We start from the raw sequence: 27,188 nt of genomic DNA on the forward strand, positions 1-27,188 counted from the left end.
ATGCATCTACAGGAACTTAGTAGGGAAAGCAAAATTGCAACATTGCGAAGACTGAAATTGCGGCCCCTCTCAGAGAGCTTCCCAAGCTTTGGGAACCCACTGTCCCTAAGAGGGATGCAAAGGGGACGAGTTGAGCAACCGCAGAAGAGAACAGCTTGGGGGAATCAACGCATTTGTGCAACTCCTCAGAGTGGAGAAGCCCAGTGTAAACAGAGCTTCTGCTTTTTTTTTTTCCTCCTGAAAACACTGTCAGCTCCAAGAGGCACTCCCAGAGAAACAAAAAGATTCTGAGGATACACATTCAGGTGCCATTCTAGCTGGACAATTCAGCTCATCCACATGGACCATTTACCCAGCTCCAGAGATGGTTCCAGACACATGAACAGCTCCCAACTCCCAGGAAACAATAGGGTCTGATATCTCCCAGATGATTTTCAAGGTTAGCTCATCATCTTCCCCGGAGGCAAAGAGTTAATATTCACAGGCCATGTGCTTTTTGTTCAGAAAGCAGATCCATCACCTTCATTTGCTTGTTCATGGGTGTGGCTCATCTGTTTGGGGGGCAGGCTCGGTGCTGGGCTCATGATCTGTGTTAGACCTGCCCCTGTTCTCCCCAGCTTATGCCTCACTTTGAAAGGAAAGAGGGGGAGGCATATTCCGTGGTCCCCGTGTCCCCATCCCCACCCGCCCCCACCATACACCTTGCACTATGCTAGGTAATCTATGCACATCCTCCTATGGAGTTGATGCTGGAGAAGCGGGCTTGGTTCCTGCTTGGTTTAGGAGAATTGCAGACCCCCAGGTGGGGAGGTAACACCTGGCTCTCGATGACACTAAATGTAAAAAGCTAGCATTTACAAAGGAGAACATTTCATTTCAATAAGATGATGACTGCACAGAAGTAGGAGGAAATCAGTCAAGCAAATCTCAACATACAGGGTCATCTTGCTAATTTGCCTGTGGACATTAGCCTGGGTCCTAATAGCTCATAGACAGCATATTAGAGCAGAGACATCACTTTGCAGACAAAGGTGTCTAGTCAAAGCTATGGTTTTTCCAGGAGTCATCTATGGATGTGAGAGTTGGACCATAAAGAAGGTTGAGCACCGAAAAACTGATCCTTTCAAACTGTGGTGTTGGAGAAGACTTTTGAGAGTCCCTTGGACAGCAAAGAGATCAAACCAGTCCATCCTAAAGGAAATCAACCCTGAATATTCACTGGAAGGACTGATGCTGAACCTAAAGCTCCAATATTTGGCCACCTGATGAGAAGAGCCAACTCATCGGAAAAGACCCTGATGCTGGGAAAGATTGAAGGCAGGAAGAGAAGGGGGAGACAGAAGATGAGGTGGTTGGATGGCATCACCAACTCAATGGACATGAGTTTGAGTAAACTCTGGAAGATAGTGGAGGACAGGGAAGACTGGCGTGCTGCAGTCCATGGGGTCACAAAGAGTGCGACCAAACAACAACAATATAACAGTTCATTAACTTGAAAAGCTCTCTGGAAATCAGGTGCTTTTACACTGATGGATCTGGATGTCTCCATGTGCTCTTGTAGTGCGTTTGCCGGACACGTGGTCACTCAGCCAGGGCTGATCCCAGTCTTAACTTAAGGACCTTGGTGGGGGTGTCCCCTGCCAAGTGTGGGCTCCGACCTCCACACCATCCCTCAGCCTGGGCCACAGCCCGGGATTCTTTGGAGTGCAGTTGACAGCTTCAGGTACATTTTCTCAAACAGACCCCATTTCCATGCATTCACCCCAGGGGTAAAAGGAAGGTTGTGAAACAGCAAGGCCAGGGCAGGTGGGCAGCAGTTCCAGGTCACCCAGTGGAAACGGGCAGAAGGGATCCTGCCACGTGGGCTCCCATGGCTCCCAGTTCTGGGCTTCTCCTTCCGCAGCAGCCTCTCCTGGGCACTGCCCACTCCCTCTGACGGACAGCCATCTGTGGTCCCTGCCTGCCTGCTGTCAGCCTCCACCATGAAACCACTGGGAGCTCCCTTAAGCCCACCGTGCTTTTCCTCCCCATCCCCCAAAGTCTGCATGAGCCTCTAACCATCTAGCTTGTTCCCCGGCTGGTCCTTTTCCTCCTGGAGCCTCAGCCCATGGCACAGAGAACCCCTCCCTCTTCCACCTCCACACTGGCCATTTTCCTTTCCTTACAGAGTCACCAGAACTGATAGCTGTGTAGTAGGGCAGGGCTTTCATGCACGGCTGAATGCCTAGAAAACATCACTGAATAAATAACCGAATGAGGGAATGACTTCAGAGTCTAACTCATAAGAGATGCTCGATAAATATTTTTTGACAAGTTGCCTAAAGCGTCATACCTCTTAACTATCAATCTAAACCTCTGTTACTCCTCTGGGTGAGTTCGGGGGAAAAGTCCACTTCTGCTTCTCCCTGCCTGCCCACTCCTCCCCCTCGAGGCCAAGCAGCCAGTCAATCTTTGCAACATTTCCTCTGCCCCTTCCCAGGGTGCCCCGCGCAGCACAGGACTCTCACCAGTTGTCTAAGGAAGCATCTCTCTAGTGCAGAGCCCCTGCTAAATTTAGAAGCAGCCCTGGTGTTTTGAACTCATCTTCGATCAAAGCAGTGAGAGAGGTTTCTAAATGACTGTCCCTGCTGGCCGTGTCGTTCCCACCAGCTTGGGGCCGTGCCATCAGCCCCAGACACTGACCTGGCTCTGCTCAGGGACCAGCTGGGTGATGCTGGGCAGATCATTGGATGCTCTGTCTTCTCCGTGAAGTGGGAGGTGGACCAAGGCTCTCAGAGGGCCATGCAGCAGGTCACCTGGCATTCTGAGCTCACCCAGGCAACTCCATGACACGCTGTCTGCAGCCGGCGTTCCGGCAGCTTCCATCTCTACCACCAACAAGCCCTTGGGCTCCATGTGTTGGGCTTTCCTGATTGAGACCAGCATGCTATGAGTCGTATCCGACTCTTTGCAACCCCTTGGACTGTAGCCCGACAGGCTCCTCTGTCCATGGGATTTTCCAGGCAAGAACACTGGAGTGGGTTGCCATTTCCTTCTCCAGGGGATCTTCCCGACCCAGGGGTCGAATCAGCATCTCTTACATCTCCTGCATTGGCAGGCGGATTCTTTACCACTGCACCACCTGGGAAGCACGCTATGAACAGGGAGATATACACCATTAATTTAAAAAATTTAGACCCATCACGAAGTTGAAATAGTACAATGCACATATTCCCTTCACCTAAACTGACCAAGCATGAACATTTTGCCACATTTGCTTTCTGTCTTTCTCATTCTCTTTCTGTTTGTGTGTGTGTTTTCTTTTTTTTTTTAATTGAACCATTTGAACGTTAAAGACAACATGCCTCTTAACCTCTAAATACATTAGCACGGAGTTCCTAAAAATTAGCATTCTTCACATAACTCTATGTCATTATCATACCCAAGAAAATTAGCACTGACACAAATGGTCTAATACGCAGTCTCTATTTGAATACCCCCCAGGGTATTGAATACCATCCCAGGAATGTTCTTTCTAGTCCTTCACCCTTGATCCAGGAGCCAGTCAGGCATCATACATTCAGTTACCATGTTTTCTTAGTTAACTTTCATCAGGAACCGAGGAAAGCCGACTATTTTTCATAACCTTTCTAGTTTTATAACCTTTCATAACCTTTGTAGTTTCTTCTGGTTGTAGCACCAGCCAGCCAAGGGCAACGGAAGGTGGGTGGGCTGCTTCTTTCTGTAAAGGGTCTTTGAGGCCCATTATTTCAATTCTCTGCCAATTAAAAACTTGTCTACAGCGGAGCCAAGAGCAGAAGCTTTGCTCGGGGCCCACTGGGCAGTGACATCAAGAACCTGAGAAGAGAGAAGCAGCTGAGGCTTCTGAGCCTTGGCCCCCTTGGACCCAGTGAGCTTTAGGCCATGAGAGCATTCTCTCAACCTCCTCTGCCTTTTAATTAGAGACAAAATATCCCCGTGTCTGAAAGAGAAGCATGGCCCAGACACTTGGAATCAAGCTGCCCATATTCCCAAGTGCTTTGCAAAAAAAAAAAGAACAGTGTTGCTATCTGCCCTGTCCTTACAAAGAGAAGTCTGCTCGGCGTGGTTGCTGAAAACAGGAACCTGTCTCCTGCAAGCCCGCGCCTTCCTCGTTTCTAGCAGAGGAAGTGGCAGCCGGTTTAGCAACTGTGCTTCTCGATAGCATGGGCTCCTCTGCACCGGCGGGAGGCTCACTCTGCCACGGAAGTAGCAGCTGATGGAGCGGTGGTGACAGTGCTCCTGACGGTCCCTCCTCTGCGACTCCCAGGGGAGAGCGTGCCCAGCTGTTGAAGGTATCTGGGGGGACATGGCAGGGGCTTTGGAGGGGAGTTGTCGGGACCCCTGAGACACACAGCTGGCAGGGGGTGGGCTTTCTGGAGACAGACGTGCTCTGGGAAGACAGGCAGAAGCAGGTCTAAGTGAGGCCCCGTGGCTGGTGAGTCGTGGCTGCTCACTGATGGGGAACTCTATGCCAAGAAGGGCTGGGAGAGCTCAGACTGGGCACGCTCATGCCAGAAGAAGATCTTCCAGCCACAGAACATTCTGGCACAGAGCAGGCTTCGCACTGTGGACACTCCAGCTTGCTATTAGACTTTCTAGAAGTACATCCTTAGGTGAGACATTTAAATCTCTCCAGGCCTTCATTCTCTCCTCTGGGAAGTGGGAATAATGGTACACAACTCACACAGGTATTGGGCAGATTCAACAAGCTAACACATGCAAAGTGCCCAGGCCAGTTTCAGATGCACAGTAGGGGCTCAGTAAAATGCTATCAGCATGGAGTCATAACGTCTGTAACTGGAGCCCAGGCAGGTGGACATCACAGTGGTACTTCTAGGTATCTGGGGTGTGGATCTTCTTGGGAAGATGCCAACGATGACTGATGGTAATAAACAATAAGAATCCAAGTAGGTGGGATTTTTACGGCGCATATGATTAAATCAAAGGCAAACATGGGAGGCATATAAAAATATGAAAATAAAATGCAAGCATTAGGAGAGATATTGGAGAACTAGAATTTTCTAAGGAACATGGCACACTCCTTATCCTGCTAGGTCCTTCCATGTCCAGAGAGCCTGGTGTATCAGGGAAATGACCTGGGTTTTGGCCTCAGAATGTCCTGAATTGGGGTTGTGCACACAGTGGGAAGGGATGGAGTCTGCCCAGCTGAGTGGCAGGGGAGGCATGTTGCATGAAAAGTTATTTTCCTGCAATCTTTCTAACAATCCTGTTAAGATTACCATGATTATTTGCTTCCAACAAATGAGAAAATGAGGTTCAGAGAGGTTAAGTGATTCATCCAAGTCACACAGCTGGCGAGAGGCTCCGAGGCTCCAAGGGCTGAGGCGGGGGAGGAAGAGCCCCACCTAAGTGAGCTGAAGTGTGGGGAGGACAGAAGTGTGTATTTAAAGCAGTGCTCGTTGCATTAGGAGAAATACGCTCCATTGACTGCAGAGTGTCTTCTTGTAGGTTGCTGTGAGATGCTGTACTGGGCTGTGGTTCTTTCAAAAATAGGGAGGTAAGCTCAAGTAAAATTTCTGGCAAAATTTGGTGCAAACTATAGTCTCCAGTTGGGAAAATGTTAATCAAGAGTGCTTAAGGAACTTTCCTAGTGTTCCAGTAGCTAAGACTCTGAGTTCCCAATGCAGGGGGCCTGGGTTCGATCCCTGGTCAGGGAACTAGATCCACATGCTGCAACTAAGACCCAGAGCAGCCAAATAAGTAAATAAATATTCAAAAAAAGAGTGCTTAATAGGCTCTGAAATATATAATGGTAATAATAGGGGGAAAAAAAAGCTATGGAATAGGCTGAAAGCTATTTAGACTTTCATGTCTTAAAACAGATCTAGAATCAGGGAAGTAAGACCAGGAAAACCTACTGGTTTAATCAGCTCCACCTGGGCCAACATTCTGGGTTGGTCGCCAGTGAACTCACTGTGTGACTTTGGGCAAGTCGCTTTGCCTATCTGAGTGCCTTTTCCTTGTATTATAATAAAAAGAAGACCAGCTTCCTATGTGTTTGTAAGAAGTTTAAATTATATACAATATGTAGTGGATGCCAAATACTAAATAGCAGCTACTGTCATTCCTGACCCAGACAATTAAAGCACCCCAAGTTGCTTGTATGTTCATCGGCAGCAAACAGTAGCAGGCAGTGTTCAATATGACGGGTCAAACGGCACAGGCGATGACCTGGTGAGTCCTTTCTCAATTTTTCTGAATGCTTATCTCTACCTGTTCCTCCATCTCATTTAAGTGAAACAGCTATAGGTAAGTTTGTATTGCACTGAAATCATCTTCCTAATACAGAAAGAAAAAAAAAATTTCCCCACTCTGAATTTCGAGAGCTGGCAATGTATTTCCAAGGGGAGTGGGTCTTCCTTAAAGACTTAGAAATTATTCATCTTGGTAAACCCCAGTCAGCTTCCTGCATTAATAGATGCTGCTGGGTTTTAATTTTTCATCTGACATTCAGCAAGAATTTATTCCCCCAGCTCTGAGAAGCTGGAGCTTAAAATTCTCATTAAAATTTTCCAGCATGTAAAAAAAAAAATTTTCCAGCATGTCAAGCTAGAGCCTTTGGTTCTTGTCAGCAACATGAGGGGCCTGTTAGTACATTTATCCTTCCGTCTGTCCACCCACTCATCCATCCATCCATCCTTCCCTTAATGAATAACACAGAGGCCGTACCCTCTGACTGATTTCCTCCCCTCCCACCTCCCCAAGAGTTCCAAAGGAAATAGGGACACTGGGTACACGGGGTCCCAACCACTTCCTCCCATCTGAGAACCACCACGGGGGGAGGCAGTTCATTTTGTTACGGTAACTGGAGCTACAGACAGAAACCGTGGGGCCTCCAGTCGGCTCACTTTTGTTGCCAAACAGCCTTGCAAAGTCATGCTTCCCTCCTTGGCACCTTCCAGGCAACTGGGACTATGGCTGGGGGACATGGGGTGCGGGTGGGGGGTAGGTGGGGAGATTCCAGGAGCTTCAGACCACAGTGGAAATTATCCCCCTGATGGTCGTTCGGGGAAAGGCCCACCCTGAGAGAATAGGGCTGCCCCTGAGAGCACAGCCCTGCCTGCCTGCATTGTGCTGGGTACTCTGGAGGGGATATTTTTAGCCACTCGACTGAATGCAGTGAGCCCTTACTACGTGCCAAGCACCTGCTAGGTAATAATTTCTCATTGAGCAATAGAATAAAGAAAGGATTGCGTGCTCAGGGAGTTTATAACCTGGAGCTGTTGAAGACACGAATCCATAACGGGGAATTGTGGTGTGAGCCGTGAAGGGGCCAGAACCCTGGACAGAGGGCAGAGGGGAACCCGTTGTCAGTGAAGTCTTTAATTCTCACATTACCCCTTGGAGGCAGTCACGCTCCTTCTCAGAGTACAAATGTGCCATCTCCCCCTACTCTCCTGGACCCCTACACCCTCCAAGTCACATGGACAATCAACTTAAAGATTACAGCCTGTGAATAGAACTTGGAAGAGCCCGGTAGGTCAGGAACCCACTTCCAGATACGCTACTTTAGCAATATACCGATTGGTCTATCTACTGAACAGCTATGATGTAGCTGACCCCCGAGCACACAAGAGCAGCGCCACGATCTTGTCAAGAAAAGGGGTCGATTAAGCTTTATGCAACCCTCTGTCCACCTCCTTATGACTCAGAGCAGAGGACTTAAGAGCTGGGCTCCAGAGCCAGATGCCTGGGTTCAAGCCCTGCCTCCTCTCTTACCAGCCCGCTGATAAACCCAGACAAGTTATGCAGACACTCTGGCTTTAGTTTCCTCAGTCCTACAAGAGGCCTGATGGCTGTGGTGTGCCTCTCCCGGGCACGGGGTCTCCTCAGTTTTCATCTCTTCCTTTTCTTTCCCCTTGGAACATCTTGTGTGTTTCAGGTCTGAGTGAACACAGACCTCTGTCTTCACGGCACTTACAGTCACTCATCAAACCACCACACAAGTGAGTGTTAGAATCATAATCCACTTTGCAGGCAAGGCGGGTGACCCTGAGCAGGCAAGGATGAACCCCTGAGCTGAGAAAGGGTAGCGTAGGGGGTCCCCACCCTAGGCATCTGCAAGTGATTCACGTGCAGCTCAGCACATGCAAAGGCCGTTAAGAGACAAAAGAGCAATTTCCGTCTCCCTTGATAAGCTCGTGAGCCTTGCTAGTGGTTCATGTATCTGTACAAAGAGCAAACCCAAGTCTTGCTGGGAAAAGTGATGCAATACAGGAACCCCTAACTTCACCACGCCCAGGCCCAGGCATCCAGAGGCCCTCTTGCCTCTCCGTCTGCGTCACCATTGACCTCCACCTTCTGATGAGACCTGCATTTCCCAGGCATCTACGTTTGAAATGAAAAGCCCATTTCATCTTCACTGCTTTCCCATTCTGTGCAATTGCATATCTCTGTGATCTAACATCAAAATAATTGGCTTTCTGACTGTTTGCTCATTGTGATTGTCAGCTTGTAGGTTATGTAGGTATCTAGGACCTGGCCTGACTTCATTTGTAACGTGGTTTTTTGTCAGGAAGTGTTCGGTGTTCAACAGCCTGAGAGATACCATATCCCACCAGCCCTGTGTATTGCAGGGTGGGGAGGAGGAGGGGGGTGGTCATTTTGAGTATGAAAAGCTGATTTAGAAAAGAAAAAAAAGAAATGGGGAAATTTTTAATTTTCATATCAGTGAGATGTTAAAGTCATGCCAGGAATAACTGTATCGCTCACCTCTCCACGCTGGACACCGTTTTACGGATCCCGCTAGGTCTGGGGTCAAGGTGCTCACTTGCAGCACATTTACTGTTGGCAGAGAAATGAGCAACAGAGCACTCTCCCCCGACCCAACACACGCACACACCCAGCCATGTGCTAATCTTGTAACACATACTCTCTAATCCTTACTTGTGAAAATTCAGCAAGGAAGCTATGGCTAAGCTCAGTTTTAAAACAGAAATGAACAAAAAGCAGTGGAAAGAAGTTTAGCAACTTCCTAAGAGATGAAACTGAAATATGCCCCAGCACCAAGAGGTCCCAGATCTGGATTCTTTCTCTGACATCCTAAAATGACCGTAAAATGTTTTCCAGGATGTGTCTATCCCAGTCTCAGGGTAAAGCTGAGACTCCCTGTTATCCTGAGGGTATACGAGATCCTCTTCCGGACACCCAAGGGTGAAAGGAACATAGGCTCGTGGACACGTGGGTCAATGCTGATAAATGGTCAGTGGCTCTTTGTGGTGGGAAGAGTGCTGGATGGTTGGGGGGGTGGGGCGGGTCATAGCACTTATCCAAAATTACTGAGCGGCCTTGAGCATATGGCTTGCCATCTCTGAGCCTTTTCTTTGTAATTGAGGACTCTGAACTGCTCATCTCCAGTTGGTGCTTTATGATATCCTAGGGTCAGAGAGTCCTCTCTGGAGAAGTGAAGGGGTAGGGAGTGCTGAGCCCTCAACCCCCAATAAGCTTGCTTTTATCTATTTCACATGTTGAGCTTCTGGGGAAACTTTGTTAGAACAGGTTACAACCAGCCAGCTGGACTGCAGGCTCCTTCTCTGCAGAGGGGCAGAAGAACAAGATGGGCCTGGGGAGCAGGGAGGACGGGCCTGTGGCTGCACCTGCCTGGTGAGGACAGCTGGGAACGATATGGGTCACAGGGCTGGCACACCTGCCGAGCGAGGTCAGGATGTGGTAGGGTGCCCCCGGAAATCCTGAGAGATTTCTGGCAGGGGAGCCAACCGATGCTAAGGTCCTGGCCCAGCTCTTAGGGCCCCTGCTGCGGGTGGCAGCCCCGAACAAGTTCCAGGGCGGTTGGTTAGGTACTGGGTACCACTCAGGGTGTGAGGTGGGTGGTAGTTGAGACAAAAGGACCATGAGCCACTGTCTGGCCCAACCCTTTCCCCATCATACTTGAGAACCTGAGGCCTAAAGGAGGGGAAGGACTGCCCAAGCTTGCCCGGTGACCTAGCTGGCCACCCAGTACCCCTGGGGATCCAGCGGGTAAATCTGTAGTGATCCCATCTTACCACACTTATCTCCGCTTCAGATATGACCTTAATTTAATCCTTAAAACAACCCTTCAGGGCACGGATTAGTATCTCAAATTTCTGCATCTGGAAAGGGAGGCTCAGAGAAGCGCAGCAACTTGCTACAGGACACACAGTTTAACCCCCTGGGTCGGGAAAATCCCCTGGAGAAGGGAATGGCTACCCACTTCAGTATTCTTGACTGGAAAATTCCACGGACAGGGTAACCTGGCAGGCTATAGTCCAAGGGGTCACAAAGAGCTGGATATGACTGGGCAACTAAGCACGCATGTTCAAGTTTCATAAAACTCACGTAGTTATGAGTATGGCTAGTTTTTGTTTCTTTGCTTTGTTTTGACCTTTTTTCTCCCCAGAGCACTTGCAGTTCTTCAAAACAATGCTTTGAAAGGCTGGAAAACTTCCCACACAACTCACTCCTGCCCTTCTGACCACCCCAGGCCGCCTACTAGTGGCCGTGACAGCTGAACCTGAGCAGACCTTAACTCGCACTTCTTTCCTGTCCTTCCCCCTCCCCCAGTTAAAACTCCAGCCCTGGGCTTCCGATCACTGCAACCGGACATCCAAGAGACCTCTGGGGACCTCTGTGTCCCCTGGGCTAAAGGTCCACCCCAACGTTTATGGCCCTCAAAGCTTCCTTCGGAGACCTTTCAAAATCACTTTCGGTTGTGTTTTTGGACTAGACCCGAGGGCAGGCAAGCAGGACAGCATTCCATGGTGGTTTTGAGAATGGGTTTGGGAGTCAGGCAGACCTGGTGTAAAGCCTGGCTTGCCTTCTTACTGCTCATGTGACCTTGGACCCGTTACTTAGTTCATGTCACCTAAGAGCAGGGCTCTTGTGAGAACCTGGGTAGGGGAGTGTGATGTCTGTAAAATGCTGGGTGCCCGGCAGAGGAAGGGCTGACCACCCAGGGGCGGTGCTGGCGATTCTGTGGTGACAGCTGCTGTTGGGGTTCGGAGGTGATGGGTGACGAGGCCCCCACTCGTGCCACCATGCCTTCACACCTTAGAAGCAGGTCACGTGGACGGACTTGCCGCTGCCACACTCTGTGGGAGAAACACCTGATTCCAAAAGGAGGGCTGCGCCCCGAAGTGAGCTCTCACCTCCCGACTGTCGCCACGCTTACCCGACCGTGCTAGACCTGCCTTCCCCGGGTTGGGGCTCCTCAAGCTGCCGTCCCCTTGTCGCACTATGAAGGGGTTCAGGTTACTTCCTTCCCCAGAGCGAGGCTTGGCCTTAAGAGCACACAGTGGATGAGACACACAGAGTGGTCCTGGGATGCTGCCCCGTGAGCGGCAGGCGCCGTGTCCACCCAGTAACACAGAGCCCCAGATGGAAACATCCCTGATCTGGTCAGACAGAAGCCAGCCTGAGAAGGCAGGGCCCGCAGGCCTTGACCCCTCCATGCCAGGGGTCCGCTCAAAGGGTGGCCAGCCATTTGCTGACCAGAGTCCTATGGGGACCCGGCTTCCTCCTGGTGCAGTCGGCAGCATGGCCCTGGGGCAAAGGCAAGGGTTCTACAGCCAGGGCCAGTAGGCAGGCCCCTGCATCCCCGCTCCACGGGGCTCCGGACCCGGGTGTGTGGGCCGGGGAGCCAACCAGCTGACCTCCACACTGAGAAGGTGAACCCAGAAATTCTGCCTCCCAGGATGCCAGGAAGATGAAAGGTGCTGGCATCTGCTCATCACCCACACAAACCACCCTGCCCATGTCCTGAGAGGTGTAAAGACAAGGCTTGTATTCCGTGTAATGGGACTTCATAAGAAGGTGATGATGGGTCTTTTAGTAATCATTTTCAAAAGGTCACTGAAATTGCTGGAATTGAAAGAGGTTCAGCGGCTCTCTCCTTGGAGATCACCTTTTCCATTCATTTCATTTTTAAGAAGAGTAAACGGAAGCCCGAGTTTTCACAGAACAAAAAGCAACATTGGTCCGAAGATGGGGGGACAAAGAAGAGGTGAAGGCTAGTTTCCACCCTCTGACATCTGACATCACAAAGAAAAGGGTGAAGAACCCAAGGCTGCGCGGAGCCAGTGTTAATTAACTCATTTCTCTCTGGCCCTCTCCTTATTGTTTCTAGAAGCAATTATGCCTTTCATACCCTCACTCCCACCTCCAGCCACTGCACAAAACTGTCACAGATTAAATCAGATTGCTCAGCCACTTCATTAGGGAAACCCCAGCTCTCAGTCTCTGGGGGCACTTTCGCTCTTCTCAAATCAAAGCCTCCTTCAGATGAGTTCGCTCCTCCCTGGAGATGATAGGAAATCAGCCAGCAGACCTCTAAGGAGCAGGTGGACTGATGGTTTTTCTGACTAGCACGAGCGGGATAAGGAGCTTACAGTCCAACACAGCCCCTGCTCCTGGCGTGCGCCCACCTGCCAGATAGAAACAGGGAGAAGACAAGACCTCGCGCTCCTAGCATCCACTCCATCTCGTCTCGAGACCTTGGGTATGTTTCTTTCCTTGGATGGACCTCAGTTTTTTCATCTGTAAATGCAAGTTTCAAATCTTTTGTTTTCCTGCATTGTAGTTCCTGGGCTTCCCTGGTGGCTCAGATGGCAAAGAATCTGCCTGCAATGCGGGAGAGCTGGGTTCAATCCCTGGGTCAGGAAGGTCCCCTGGAGAAGGGGATGGCAAGCCACTCCAGTATTCTTACTTGGAGAATTCCATGAAGTAGGCAGCCTTGCGGGCTACAGTTCTTGGGGTCACAAAGAGTCAGACATGACTGGGCAACTAACACTTTCATTTTCTTTGTAGTTCCTGAATCCCTTCAAAGAGCACACACATCCTTGAGAAGAATGATAAAGTTGTTGGAAAGAGATGAAGTTAGAATTCCCTCTGATAGATAACAAAGTCTCTCTGTGCAACTTTCCTGGAGTTGCTGATGTAGAGATGAGAGTAGGACGTGATGGCTGGAGGCCGTCACTTGGAAGTGGCTGGGGGAGAAGATGGACCTGGACTGGGGCTAAGACATGCTGCAGGGAAGGGGCCCGGGGGTCTGCAGGGGTGAGAGCTCACCTGCCTACTGGGTGCTCCGGGTAGGGGTGAAAGGCCCAAGCCCTGGGGTCTAGCTGATCCTGCAGACCAAGTATCAGGCTGCAGAGAGAGAGGGGCATAGTTTCCAGAGTCAGCAGCAGTGCTGTGGGGACCGTTGGGAGTGTGAGGGGGCAAGGTGGGCACACATTTGAGTGATATCTCCATGGGGAGGCCTGCAGAGCCACTCCCCATGTGTCCTGAGAGCTCCACTAGAAGCCCTGGTGACCACAGACAGGGTGGTTGAGGGACTGGGGTGACCACGGGCTCCAGGAAGTTGCTGGGAGCAGGACAGAGGCAGTAGGGCCTCTCAGGATGTCTGTGCATCCCATGCGGGGCACCAACTCCCCAGAGCCAGTCTGCTTACTTCCCCCTTCCCTGGACAAACCTCAGGTGGAGCCCCAGAGGCAGCAGCCTTCCTGCCCGCTGGGTGGGACCCCAAGGTCCCCCTTCCTCCGGGTGCTGGCTCAAGGTCCCACACAGCAGACATGAAACTTTAGAGTGAGGTTGCTACTCCCTTCACTAGCGTGGTTTCCCCAGCACTTTCTTTGAGCATGCTTCCAGGAGTGCCTGCACCACACCCGAGACAAAGAAAATTCACCCCTGCCCCCCGGAGCCAGGGTGATGCTGTTGAAACCTGCTGGCCTGCAGGAAAGGCCTGCCAGGGACAGAGCGCCCTCTTGGCTGAATTTGGGGAGGGGGGAGGTGAGACGGTGGGGAAAAAGGGCCCTGATCTTGCATCAAAGCTGCCTCGTCCTTAAACTACCCCCATTGTTTCCAGTCACAAAGACCAACAGTATCAGAACGCGGGCCTTCTCCTTTGAGCAAGTGGCCCATCCAGCCATATGCTCTGCAGTGCATTGTAAGTTTAGAGCCTGGACAAGTCTTGTGATTCTCTTAGGAAGAACTCGATGATACTACAATCTCTCAGTCTGAGTTGTAAGTGATAAACTTCATGTAACTAGTTAAAATAGATTAACTTTCAAAGGACATGCTTGCTGGGTTTCCTTGTTTCACAATATACCACGGAGACCCCCCTTCCATGCCTCCCCCCCACCCTTTAGGAAGTGGTGCCCACCTCCCTCAGTCTCTGAAGGTCTTGCTCTGGGAGCATTGATCTGTCCAGTATCTGAACCTGAAATGCATAGAGGAAGGATGCAAGGGCTGGATGGGCTGACTTCAGGGCCCTTTCAAACTCATAATGCCTCGATCTTAAACTGGAGACAAAGAATGGGGTGGAATGCAAGTTTCCAGGTGGGCTAGACACTGGCTGGAGAGTGTGAGACACCATCTCATCAATTTTCTTTGTCCTCAGGGACGGGAATAACTCTCGTCTATAGGTGTGGACTTCCTCTGCTCCAAGCAGCCTGAAAGGACACTTCTATGCTGGGATCATTTAAGCCCCTTTCTAAAATACTTGTATGAAGACCCAGAATTAGAGCTTCCCTCACCATGGACTTTCAGAAAATATACTGTAAATGGCAATAACTAGTAATTTTACGCCTATTAATTTTTTTTTACGCCTATTAATTTTCTGCCAGGTTGTGTTCTAAGCGTTTCACAGGCTTTATCTATTAATGTTGCAGCCACAACCCAATGTTGTTTCATTATTATTCCCCAAAACAGGCAGGGAAAGGTCAGGAACTTCCCCAAGGGCATCCAGCTTCCATGTGCAGAGCCAGAATTTGAATAATTATGGAACGATGTTCCAGAGACTTAGCATTTGAACAGTATGGAACAATTAAACCAGAGACTTAGCATTCTCTGTTCAAATTCCAACTTCCCCATTACATGCTGTGTGACCTTGGACAAAATCCTTCCCCTCTCTGAGACTCAGTTTCCTTTCTGCAAAATGGGGTAAGGGATGCAAGGATGCTGCGATAATCAAAGGCGACAGCAGGTGCCAAAGTGCTATAGCAACACAGGAAGCAGACAACAAACAGCCTCGTTAGGGGTTTTCACTTGTCCCCATTGCTTAGAGCATGTTGAGAAACTCCAACAGAATAGGCAAGGTGGAAAGAGAAAGTACCCATTTCCCATCCCCTTCGGGCTGCGGAGCCACATAACTCCTGCAGGGTAAGAGCTCCAGAGGCCAGGACCGTGGGTGTTGAGGGTCCGGGCTCAGGAGACCCTGGGGTGGGAAGTCTGAGAGGCACTCAACCCTCACACGAGCACTGCCGGCTGCTGGCTGTCAGCCGTACGAGGAATGGAAACTTTCTCCACCAACAACACTTGCTAGCAACTTCCCTCTCTGTGGTTTTTCTCTGTCATTCCCTTGATAAAAGAAGTAGAGCTGCGCAAATGTAACCAACATTCACGAATCTCATCTTCACATAAAAACACCCGCCTTTCAAGAAGCGAGCGGCCTGAAAAAATGATGCAGGATGTGCTCTAAACTGGGTCATTCTCCACCCAGAGAGCTCGGCGCGTGGCTGACTCCCCGTGTGGATCCCCTGTGCCGTTGGCTTCGAGCGGCTTCGACAGCCTGGGGAGAGAGGAAAATGGGGAACAGCATGCGATCCACCCCGGCGCCCCCTGAGAGGCCGCTGCCCAGCTCAGAGGGTAAGTCTGGTTTCTTCAGCGAAGATGGGGCAATGGGGGTGCTGACAGCTGTTAAAACAGGGCAATGGGTACATAGGGCTTCCTTATACTGTCTCTCTTGCTTTGCCAGTGTTAACATGCTCGTGATTAAATGCTAAAAATGATCAACAATGGTGTCCTGCCAGGATGCTAAGCCGCTGTCATTTTACGATGGAATTTCGAAGTAGCTGGTTCGATCCTTTTATTTCATTTATAGGTGGGGAAACTGAGGCCCACAAAACAAATGCAACTTGTATATCAGATATTGGTAGAGTCAGATTTCCAACCTAAGCTGGTCTGGTTCTGAAACCTAGGTTTTTTCTACCATTCCTTGCCAACCGTGATATAATATTATGATGGGTATATTAATATTATCCTGAGTGTATGATACTATCGTGGGTACATAATGTTTGCATGGATATATAATGCTACAAAAGCTCGGCTAGAACGTTTTCAGTGTAACTGGATGAAGCTAGCCAGTAGTCCTAAGAAATCTCCCTGAAAATAAAGGAATCTTTGTGAGCATCTGTAGGACAGCAGGGTCCAGGTGTCCTAGAAAGAGGGCATGGTGTGGTGGGTTAATCGAGGATGACAGGAACAGCTTTCTCCAGATATGCAAGGCTGAGCCCAACTCTCGAAGCCATAGTCATGCAGGGATGGCCCGAGAGTTGGGAGGGGATACTGGCAAGAAGAAAGATAGGCTGAGAGCAAACCCATGGTTTAGAGGCGCAGGCGGCCGCCAACACCCTCACCTTTATTTCCTATAAGAACAGTGAGGACGTACCACTGGGTCCTTTAGGGAGTCAGAAAGGGGATGGCCAGGTTTGGTGATCCATCAGGTCTCCAGGGTGAGTCTTGGGGGCTTTGGGACACTTGGATCTCCCAACTTCTATCACAGCACCTGGAGTCTGATCCCCCTCTCCTAAGGGGTGACCCCACCTGGTGCCCCGCATGCCCCTTGCAGCACTGAACTGGGCCAAGTTCACAGGCGCAGCCCAGTACAATGTCTGCTAAGCACAGCTCCACACGAGCATGGACAAAGCCAGACCAAGCCCTGTCTCCCCACCTGCCGCTTAATCCATGACATCTGTGACCCCTTGAAATAGGGGCCACCTTCTCATTTCTTCCAAAATGGAGACACTCCATATCCACAGTCTCATGACTGTGCGGAGACCCTCCTGTTCCGTCCTTGCTCAAGTCAGATGCAGGGCAATTCTAGTGACTGTCCTGTCCAGCTCCGCAACACCCCTCCCCAGACCTAAGGGGGAAGACAGTGAGAATGTTCCCCCAGACAAAGGAGGCAGAGCCACATGATTAGGGGGCAGGAGTGAGTGCACCCCGGGCAAAGTTCCGAGCTGTGTGCAGCTGTGCAGCATGGCTGAGGCCTGACCACCTCTCCCACCTCCTCCCAACCAGCTCATGTCAGTCTCCTGCTCTGACCGTGGCCACTTCTAGAAAAGCAATTCTGCCAGGCCCAGGGCCCCGGCTGCCCGTGGGAGGCATCACCCAGGAGCCCATCTTGTGAGGTCGCCTCTCCCACGGGGGTGGCGGGGGCAGCATGCTTGAGCGAACTCCATGAAAACATGGGCCTCCAAGGACTCGCCCATTTGCCTTTATTTTCTCAATGCAAATCATCATGAAATAAGTTTCTCTTTTTCCACTGTGTGGGTGGGAGGGTGCCTCTAGAGAAGAGGGCCAGGGGTCTCCCCGACCCTCCGCCCCCTGGTTCCGAGAATTCCCCAGGTGGTACCCGGTTTACGATCCAGGCAACCACATCAAGTGCTGGCAGCCGGTGGCTTTTCCATCCCCCACCCCTGAAAAGTTTCCTTTGTGATCAGTCCTAACTTGATTTCCTCTTTCCTCTGACACCTACTTGAATAAGGGATGAGGTGGTACAGTCGATGCTAAGTGAATTAGTCTTGATTCAAATGATGTAAAGAAGGTGGGTTTGCATGGAACAAGCACCTTTCAGCCAACACTCCTGCTTACTCATTTGATTGGTCTCGAGGACCCAGGAGGTCTCCCGGGAGCAGAATCTTTAGGCCAACAGACAGTGCCTCCACTGACTTCAAAAGCCCCACAGCTCCAGGCTCCATATACAGATGAGCAAGAGGCCAGCAATGTGGACTTCTAGACAAACAAGTGTTCTTGAGCAGGACTGTGAATGCCTAGGAATATGGATTTGCCCGTCTGTGTTCTCCTCAACTAAGCTTTCCAGACTATTCCTGATTAGTTCCCAGAGACAAATATCATAAAACCCAGAGAGACAGCAGGGCTTACTGGAAATAGGGCAGGTCTCAGAGGCAGATGACCTTGTTGGGCTTCTGGTATTGTCCTGCAGAGGCTGTCTGACCACAGGGAAGTCGCTCAGCCTCCCACGAGGCAGGCTGTCCATGGAGATCAGAGTAATTCTTCCCCAGCAGCGATGAGAGCACAAAGCAGCTACCTGACACATGTGGGTGGAAGCACTCCTTTTTTAAACTCCATTTGAGGTTATCCGATGGCTCTAGGCTGTATCTAAATGGTCTTCCCCCCTGCCCCCGCCAACCCCGGAAAAAGTTTTAAAGTGGGGATTCCGTGACTTGTTCCCAAATCATCCAAAGAGCTTATTTTCTATGCAAATTCTATGCATGGTTCAGACTCCTGTTTGGGGCCAGACACAGGTGGAACAAACTTGAGTAAGACCCAGGGAATTCCCAAAGAGCTAGGAAATGGCATATTTCCACCCTAAAAAGAGAATTCAGTCACCTTGCTGTGATCTTTTTCCCCTCCCTATTTCTAACCTTATCACCCTGACCTAAAATGAGATCTCACTGGCAGAGGTGGTAACACAAACCCAGACACTGCTCAGACCCCTCTCTATGCAAGGTGGAAAGAATGCTAAACTGTGTATTTACATAGCATCAGGAGTGCTGCCCAGGTGGGTGGAAAGAGGAGTGGGTGGGGTTCTAGGGAGGAAGAAGGGGCAGGCAGTCTCAGAGCCAGGGGACTACTTCTTAGTGAGTGGTGCTCAGACCACCTGCCTCGATCCCCTGGGTAACCATCAAAAATGCAGATTCCAGGACTTTCCTGTGATCCAGTAGCTAAGACTCTATACTCCCAATGCAGGGGACCCAGGTTCAATCCCTGGTCAGGGAACTAGTTCCCACATGCCCCAACTAAGCGTTCACATGTCACAGCAAAAACCAGACACAGCCAAATAAATAAATAATTTTAAAAACTCACATTTTGGGGCCCCACTCTAGACCTGCTCATCAGAATCCAGGGATGGTGGGAGGGGGCAGCATGCCTGATTCCCTACAAGTCTCCTGGTGCCTCTTAAGCTGCCTAAAGCTTGCAGACCACAGACCTGCTGCTACACCAGCATACAAGGAGCGAGAGAGGAGAAGCCATCCTGTCTCCCTTGTGTCTCTCTGTCATTGTAAAAAGCGGAAATTCAAGTTACTTGGTACTTACATGCACCAGTCATGAGGCCACATGCTTTAGACACATCAACTCTGGATTCTCACCTAGAGCTGAGGTTCATCCCTGTTAGCATCTCCACTTGGCAGCTGAGGAAACTGAGGGATGAGATGGTTCAGTTACTTGCCTGAGGCCATATGGCTGGGATTTGGGAAGCCAGTGGCCTGAATCTAGAGTTCCCCCATCACCCTGACATTATATGCCTGGAGGGAATGGACTTACTAAAAGGACAGGTGTTCCCTAGGATGAGGGACAGTGTGGTCACCAGAGCAAATGACACAGACACTCAAGTGGCCTTGTGAAAGACAGACAGAAACCCAAGTCAGCTCTTAACTAGAGGCACATTCCCCATCTGGTCTCACTGACTCCACTGCTGGTACATACGATGGCTTTAGGACGAACATCATTCAGCTTTTGCACTGAACGTGTAATATTTGTACATTTCATGGATACCATGCAAATTATGACCAATCCACCAAACCTGACTTCACATTGGTTAGAATGGGATTAAAGATTTTTAAAAGTAAATTAACATTAAAAAAAAACACAAACACTAGGCTCAGAGGGCTAGTGTTCCAGCATACAAGGAGTTCCCTGGTGGCTCAGATGGTAAAGAGTCTGCCTGCAATGCAGGAGACCCAGGTGCAGACTCTGGGTTGGGAAGATCCCCTGGAGGAGGGCATGGCAACCCACTCCAGTATTGTTGCCTGGAGAATCCCCATGGACAGAGGAGCCTGGTGGGCTGCAGTCCATGGGGTCCCCAGAGTTGGACATGTCTGAAGCAACTCAGCAGGCATGCAGTATAAGCGGTGCTCAGCTGTGACGAGGAGAGCGGGCGGTCAAGAGCGGAGTCTGCTGTTAGGTTACCTGGTTCTGAAACTAGGCCCTCAACTTGCTGGTTGTTTTTTTTTGGCAAGACTCTCCACCTCGATGTCCCATCCAAGAGCCTCAGAGTCTGCTCAGTCCCACACTTGCCCATCTAATTGACAGAGAAGACCTCTCTGGGCCATTGTGTCTCCCTTTCCAGGCCAATACAAAGGACCCACAGGCACAAGTGGCCCATGGTGACCAAGAGAACTCAGCAGACCTGCTATCAGGCCACTCTGCCCAGGCCTGTCTCATTGTTTATGTGTGTGTTGGTGCCAGGGTATTTCCTGTGAAAAATAACTAAAAGTAAGACCTGCTTTGACTCCTCCGGAGGCCATGAGTTTGAGCATGACTCAAGGGAATGCAAAACAAGAAGCTGAGCTCACTACGCTGGTTAACTCCTGTCCCACCATCTGCACTGAGTAGCTTTGTGTCAATTCTGAAGCCACAGTTAAATCAGTTTTTGTCCCAATTTGTCATGAGTCAAAGGTAAACTGGGCAGAGCTTGGTAACTAAGTCCCAAAAGGAGCAAAGAAGCTTCATGACCTCACCATGAGCTCGGCAAACTCCATGCTCTCCCCTGAACATGTTTCTGAAACTCCTTCAGCCTTGCTTTCTTCACCTTTTAAATAAGAAGATGAAAGTGAAAGTCGCTCAGTCCTGTCCGACTCCTTGCAACCCCATGGACTATACAGCCATGAAATTCTCCAGGCCAGAATACTGCAGTGGGTAGGTAGCCTTTCCCTTCCCCAGGGGATCTTCCCAACCCAGGGATCGAACCCAGGTCTCCCGCATTGCAGGTGGATTCTTTCCCAGCTGAGCCACAAGGGAAGCCCAAGAATACTGGAGTGGGGAGCCTATCCCTTCTCCAGCAGATCTTCCTGACCCAGGAATTGAACCAGGGTTTCCTGCATTGCAGGCAGATTCTTTACCAACTGAGCTATCAGGGAAGCCCAAATAAGAATATATGTTCCGTATATTTATTGTGTTGTATTGGAGCCAAGAAAGTAAAGAATGCCTGCTTTTGCAAGATGGTTATACATGGGATTTACTAAAGGCTTTCTGCATTTTAGAAGAAATGATAGGCCTTGCCTGGTGGTCCAGGGGCAAAGACTTGGGGCTTTCAATGCAGGGGGCCCGGGTTTGATCCCTGGTCAGTGAACTAGACCCCACATGCCACAACTAAAAGATTCTTCATACTGCAACCAAGACCAAATGCAGCCAAATAAACTAAAAACTTTTTTGCACTTGAATTGTTATTTTCCTATGCAGCTAATTAATATGGCTTTCTCTCAATGGCTCAGGCCACTGAAATTCATATAGTAAAAAATTAGTTTGTATTGAAATGCAAAAAAGCACAGATTTTCTCTATATATTTTTAAATGTAACTAGTTGTGTCTCCAGGACTATTAATACTGTAAATGTAGCCTTGTGGTTAGGTTTTACTAAACTTACACATCAATAAATTCTACTTGTTTATACAATTGACAACCAAACAAAAAAATGAATGATAATGCTACTCTAAGGAATAATAATGCAAAAAAAGGGCCTGTCCTCTTGTGACCAAGTAATATTTGTGGCTAGTAAGTTCCTGCCTCGGTCTCCTTCCACTTTTGGATTCATTTCCTATTTTACACTTTTGTACAGTGTGTTTAATCTGACTCACTTTTGCATTCAGCTATCAGCAAATATTTGGTCTCTTGAATTGCATCTTCTATTCTCACCAAATGGCGTTTATTTTTAGAAGATAAGAATATTTTTAAATTTACGGGACTAGAGGCTTTGCAAAATTCAGAACACGACTGGCTGAGGCTGGCCTGGGATCACAACGGAAATGATAACCTCACCCCCTGCCGTAAACACGATACCAGCTACCGCTGACTGAGGCAGGCTCTGTTCATACACTTCTTCATGAATCCTAACCTGATGCAAGAGGTGCAGTGTGATAGTTCCCATTTTAATAGATGAAGAAATCAAGCTCAGATGAGTTAAAAATAAATCTCTCCCCAACTCACAGAACAATTATACAGAAGAGATGGAATTTAAGCCCAGCCTGATTGATTTCAAAGCTGGTCCTCTCTTCTGAAAGCTCTCCCTAGATTTCTCCTTTGTCTGCCCAGCACGCATCTCATCACTTAATTTGGTTCCTTATCTTGAGTCTGCAATAGTTCTGTCTGCTTCCTCTGAGCAACTCTTCCCTGTATCCTTCATTTATCTGACTTAATTCAAATGCTCTGCTCTCCACAAAGCTAGGGACTACAGAAGTCCATAATCATGCATTTGAGCTTTATGAGCAAATTTAAGTTTTCTATTTTGCATTAATTTCACCATAGGGACCAAAGTTCATGGAGACTTAGGTGGGATTCTAGACCCAGACCTTACTTAAAACAGCTGCCCTTCCCACAAAACTACAAACCAAACTCTATCTCCCCCTGACTTTGCTGTCTGTTTTTCCAGTGCTGGGGAAACAAGGTGATGGGGTGGACCTAAAATCCCTCGCAAAAGACCAAGCAAGGGCCATAACCTTGAAGCCAAAGCTCGAACTCAATTTTTCTCAGTGATGCTTAAGTGTCATAGCTATCAAAAAACATCATTATTACGGAAATTCCACAGGAAACTCAACTCTGTTATTGTGAAATTGAAACCCTCCAGCCCCTGAAGCCTGTTTTCCCCTGCTTGAAACAAATTTTTTATAAAGGGATTTTGTTTTTGTTTCTGTTTTTACCATTAAGAAAAGGCGGTTGCTCTGTTCCACAGCCTTAATCTTGAATCGGAGATCAAAGCCCCGGCTCCTTTTGTAAACACACAGCTTGTTTCAAGGTTCCATTGCTGTCACAGATAACAAAGCTGTGCGTCTCATTTTCACGCTTGTTTTTCAAAACGGTCTGGTTCCGTCACCCCACCCTCACCCCCTACCATCCTGCTTGCCACACATCAGGCTTCCTTCTCCTGGACCCTTTAAAAAGCTCAGCATGACGGCAGTTTTCCAAGGCCTAGTAGCACCAGGACCTCCTCACGTGTTCATTTGGGAAACCTGCCTTGAGCATCCCGGGCTGGGTGCACAAGACTGCTCCTCCTAGAGTTCACAGCCATTCCTTGATGGTCACACATACACCACATACAACCCCGGCTCACTGCCTCAAAGGCAAAGGCCAGGGCCAGAGAAGCAGGACCACAGGAAGGCTGGGCTCCTGAGCATCAGGTGACCTCTGAGTCGACAGAGGTGGGAGGGATGAGAGAGGGGAGAGCAGAGTGTGGTCCAGGTGGAGGGAACAGCCTGTTGACTGGCTCTGAGGATGGGTAATCTGGCCAGCTGGGAAAAACACAGGGGCCCATCTCAGAGCAATGCAGGCAATGGAGACCCTGTTACTAAGTGGTCCTTCCATAGTTGGGAGCTGCCAATCAAAGAAGAACAGATTTCTGTCATGAAGGCATTTTCCAACCCCTCATTTTCCAGAGTAACCCACATCCCGGAGGGGAAAATGTGACCACACTCAGAGCCGCGAATCAGCCTCAAAACCAGGGCGATTTACCAGCATCTGGACAAACCTGATGCACTGGGCCTGGCTTCCTGGCATGATGCCTTCCTCCGTCCGCTACCTAACATTCTACCTGCAATTTCATGCCCTTTTTCTTAAAGAGGACCTCCAGATCTACAGAGGTTTCATGTCCCACCAAGTCTGGTTCCATCCCTTGTTAGAACTCGGGAGTTTGGGCTTGAAGCCCAACTGTAGCGCTACCACTAATTATTGAACCAGGTCTGGGCTGCACGAGGGAAGAACTCTTTCTTGATTCAGCAAAGCAGAGTATGACAGAGGACTCCCCACAGGTGCGGGGAGGGTCAGAGACCTCACAGGTCAGCCTTCCCCGGGGATTCCACTCCTTCTCACCAGCCCTCCCCGACTCCAACGACCACGGCCACCGTGAGTCACTTTTGGTTTCCATCTCACACACAGGGACGTTTGTTCTTACAGGGTGTGTTGTCTGTGACTCAGCTTCCCCAAGTGAACAATGCAGCTGAGCACACTATTCCATGGTAATCACTCATTTCTCATTTATTCTTACTCGTCCTCATATTTAAGCTCTCTCTCAACTTAGTCTGATGGAGACTATGTGAGTTGGAGACAAGACAGGTGGGCTGTAAGGGACAGGGGCTAGAGGTCCCACCTAGATCCTAGAAGGTGGCCACCAAGCCTGCCTGGGGTGAACGGGGCAGGGAATGAATGACCCCTCCTTCCATGACTGATGTATTCTCTAGAATATGAGCTCCATGACAGCAGGGAGACTTGGCTTGCCTTGTTCACCGTGCCTGAGCCACAGTAGGGGCTCAGCAAATAATTGGTGAATGAATGAATAAATAGTATGTTACCCAGAATTTTGAGTTCAGATGCCCAGCCAGCAAATAGACTAATAAATGCAACATCACAGCAAACAATAACTGTCTTTGCCAATTTGTTGTTGTTATTGTTCAGTCACTAAATCATGTCTGACTCTTTGTGACCTATGGACTGCAGCACACCAAGCTTCCCTGTCCTTTACTGTCTCCTGGAGTTTGCTCAAACTCATGTCCATTGGGTCTGTGATGCCATCCAACCATCTCATCCTCTGTCACCCGCTTTTCCTCCTGCCCTCAATCTTTCCCAGCATCAGAGTCTTTTCCAGTCTGTAGGATAAGCTATTTCCCCAAAGATGTACCCTGATACTCCCCTGTAGCTGAGATACCTAAATCACTTATGAAACAAGGCCTTGCTTAGTGACAAAAGGCAAACACACATGCTGTCACTCTATCTTCAGTCTACAGTAAGCTGTACTAACCTCAACCAGAATGAACCAGAAAGTAACCTTTCCTTTTCAAAACTGCACCAGAATTACTTTCAACATATGTATGATGAGTACTTGATTTTTTCCTACCTCTCCACCAGCAAAGGTCCCTGTTAAATAGACTTCTGACTTGGCACCTTACATTCTGTGGGGAAGAAGGGCTTTATTGAGCTTCAGAGTCAATAACCTCCTGGTCCTGGTGGGTCCCCAGAACTCACGGGGCCTAGCCCTGACACCCCCACCTCAATAAGTTGCAGATATAGGACTCGAAAGCCCCAAGGAGGGTACCTAAAGTCATGGTAATAAGACAGGATGTTTTCACAGCATCTCATCATTCATGGGTGCTGCTATATACTTTCATCTTATCTCACAAAAATCCTGGAAAGAGGAGTTATTAGCCCCATTTTAAAGATGGAAAAATGGAGGCTAGTAGGCATTCCAGGACTTGCCCAAGAGTATATGGATCAGTAGACACAAGGGAACACCCTGGAGTCAGACCTCGTGACCTCAGCTCAAAAACCTCTGGATCCCCCTTTCCCAGATGAAGACGTCCAGGCCAGGGCAGGGCTGAGCAGGAGAGTAGGTCACCTGGCCCTCTGGGTTCTTTCGGGCACCTGACTCACCATTCCTGAAGAGAGGAGGGCCAACTGAAAATTGCTGTTTCCAAACAATCAGCTGCCTTTTGCTGTGAAGTCCCCAGGAAGGTCTTACCTCTGCCCCCTCCTTGGTTTTGTCTCCCCAGAACTGGATAGTGACTTTCTGGCTGTGCTAAGCGACTACCCGTCTCCTGACATCAGTCCCCCAATATTCCGCCGTGGGGAGAAACTGCGCGTGATTTCTGAGTGAGTGAGCTTTCCAAAACTTTTACGATGCCCCTGAAGAACTCAATGCTGGTGGGAATTGTTAGATTTTTGCTACAGTTGTCTGGTTCCCCATGGGTCCTGGTCCTGTTGTGAGGTGAGAAAGTTGGCCCAAAAAGCAGGCCTCCAGGCTTAAGCCTCCTGACTGCCGCTGGCGCTCTAAAACTTTCACTGGCTCCCAGTTGCCTAATGGATAAAATTGAGATTTCTTAACTTGGCTTTTGAGACCCTTTACAATCCAGCTTCTGTTTCTTATATTGGCCTCATCTCCCCCCGACATGGGCAAGGTTAAGGTTATACATTAATGCATACTCAGGAAGAGGACTCAGGGATGTGAAGAAAAAAAAAACTTCTGATGATAAACAGAAAGGTATTGCCTTCTGACCTGTTGTCTCTTTTAGATTTGAAAAAGGCTATAGAAGACATAGGGGGTCTGAGCCCCTTTCATTTAGATCCTCACTGATGTAGACATGTGAAACTATCTTGGTTACACCTCAGGGTCTAATTTAGCAGAGTAAACATTTATTTTTTAAAAAGCCTCCAACCATGGAAGACAAGCCAGAAACAGCTGTTGATCACTGAAGGGTGGCTATTGCCAGCACGTGGGAAGAATTTCTGTTTAGATCAAAATGGGGGGATACACTTAAAAACTAAATTTTCAAACGAACAAAGTCTAGTTAATGTGGCCAAGGACAGACCTTGAAAAAGGAACATCCCAGTGCACCCTGGGTTTCATCTGGTTACTCTGTTCATTCATTCAATTACTCACCACTTCCCTAGTCATTCTTTTCTATTTGTTCTTATCCTTCTAGTGAAGGGGGCTGGTGGAAAGCCATCTCTCTTAGCACCGGTCGAGAAAGTTACATTCCTGGAATATGCGTGGCCAGAGTTTACCATGGGTGAGTACATTTCTAAAATAGCATCAATAAAGCACGATCTCTATGAGAATGTGGCCTTCCCTGTGACTCAAACAGAATAGAATCCACCTGCCATGCAGGAGACCTGGGTTCAATCCCTGGGTTGGGAAGATCCCCTGGAGAAGGAAATGGCAACCCACTCCAGTATTCTTGCCTGGTGAATTTCATGAACTGAGGAGCCTGGCGGGCTATAGTCACGGGGTCACAAAGAGTCAGACATGACTGAGTGACTAAATTTCATTTCTATGACAGTGCATAGAGAGATCCCAGCAGGGGACACTGGAAAGGAAGGTGTTGGTTCAGCAGGGTCACTTCTAAGCTTAGCTCAGTCTCTAAGGACAGAGGTGTCCTTGGGTTAACCCTCTCTCTCTCTGAGACTCAATTTCTCCATTAGGAAGATGAATAAGGGACCTCGCAGGTATAATGTGATGTTGCTATAGCAATAAGGATTCAGGAACTGTGATCACAAGAGGCAGCAGACAAAAGTCAGCCAATCTGAGGCGCAAATCCAGACTCTCACTGAGTCTGTATGACAGTGGGCACGTGTCAGCTTCCTGTCCCCACTCATTAAATTAAATAA

At 49.1% G+C, this 27,188-nt stretch overlaps 2 protein-coding genes across 5 annotated transcripts in view; one reads left to right on the forward strand and one right to left on the reverse strand.

Moving 5' to 3' along the window:
* The window catches only part of TG (thyroglobulin), a 238,090-nt gene that overhangs the window by 55,675 nt on the left and 155,227 nt on the right, over positions 1–27,188 (reverse strand). The window lies entirely within an intron of this gene.
* SLA (Src like adaptor) overlaps positions 1–27,188 on the forward strand; it is a 65,235-nt gene that overhangs the window by 24,534 nt on the left and 13,513 nt on the right. For 2 of the 4 annotated variants that reach the window (XM_070476974.1, XM_020910746.2), the window contains 3 exons: positions 15,518–15,663; positions 25,574–25,673; positions 26,504–26,590. In XM_070476974.1, the coding sequence (XP_070333075.1) occupies positions 15,518–15,663; positions 25,574–25,673; positions 26,504–26,590 (333 nt within the window). Of the gene's footprint in view, positions 1–4,156; positions 4,314–15,206; positions 15,664–25,573; positions 25,674–26,503; positions 26,591–27,188 lie in introns of those variants that run through there. The other 2 variants (XM_070476975.1, XM_070476973.1) reach the window with 2 other exon arrangements.

This window comes from Odocoileus virginianus, chromosome 15 (assembly GCF_023699985.2).
Source record: "Odocoileus virginianus isolate 20LAN1187 ecotype Illinois chromosome 15, Ovbor_1.2, whole genome shotgun sequence".
NCBI classification, from domain to species: Eukaryota; Metazoa; Chordata; class Mammalia; order Artiodactyla; family Cervidae; genus Odocoileus; species Odocoileus virginianus.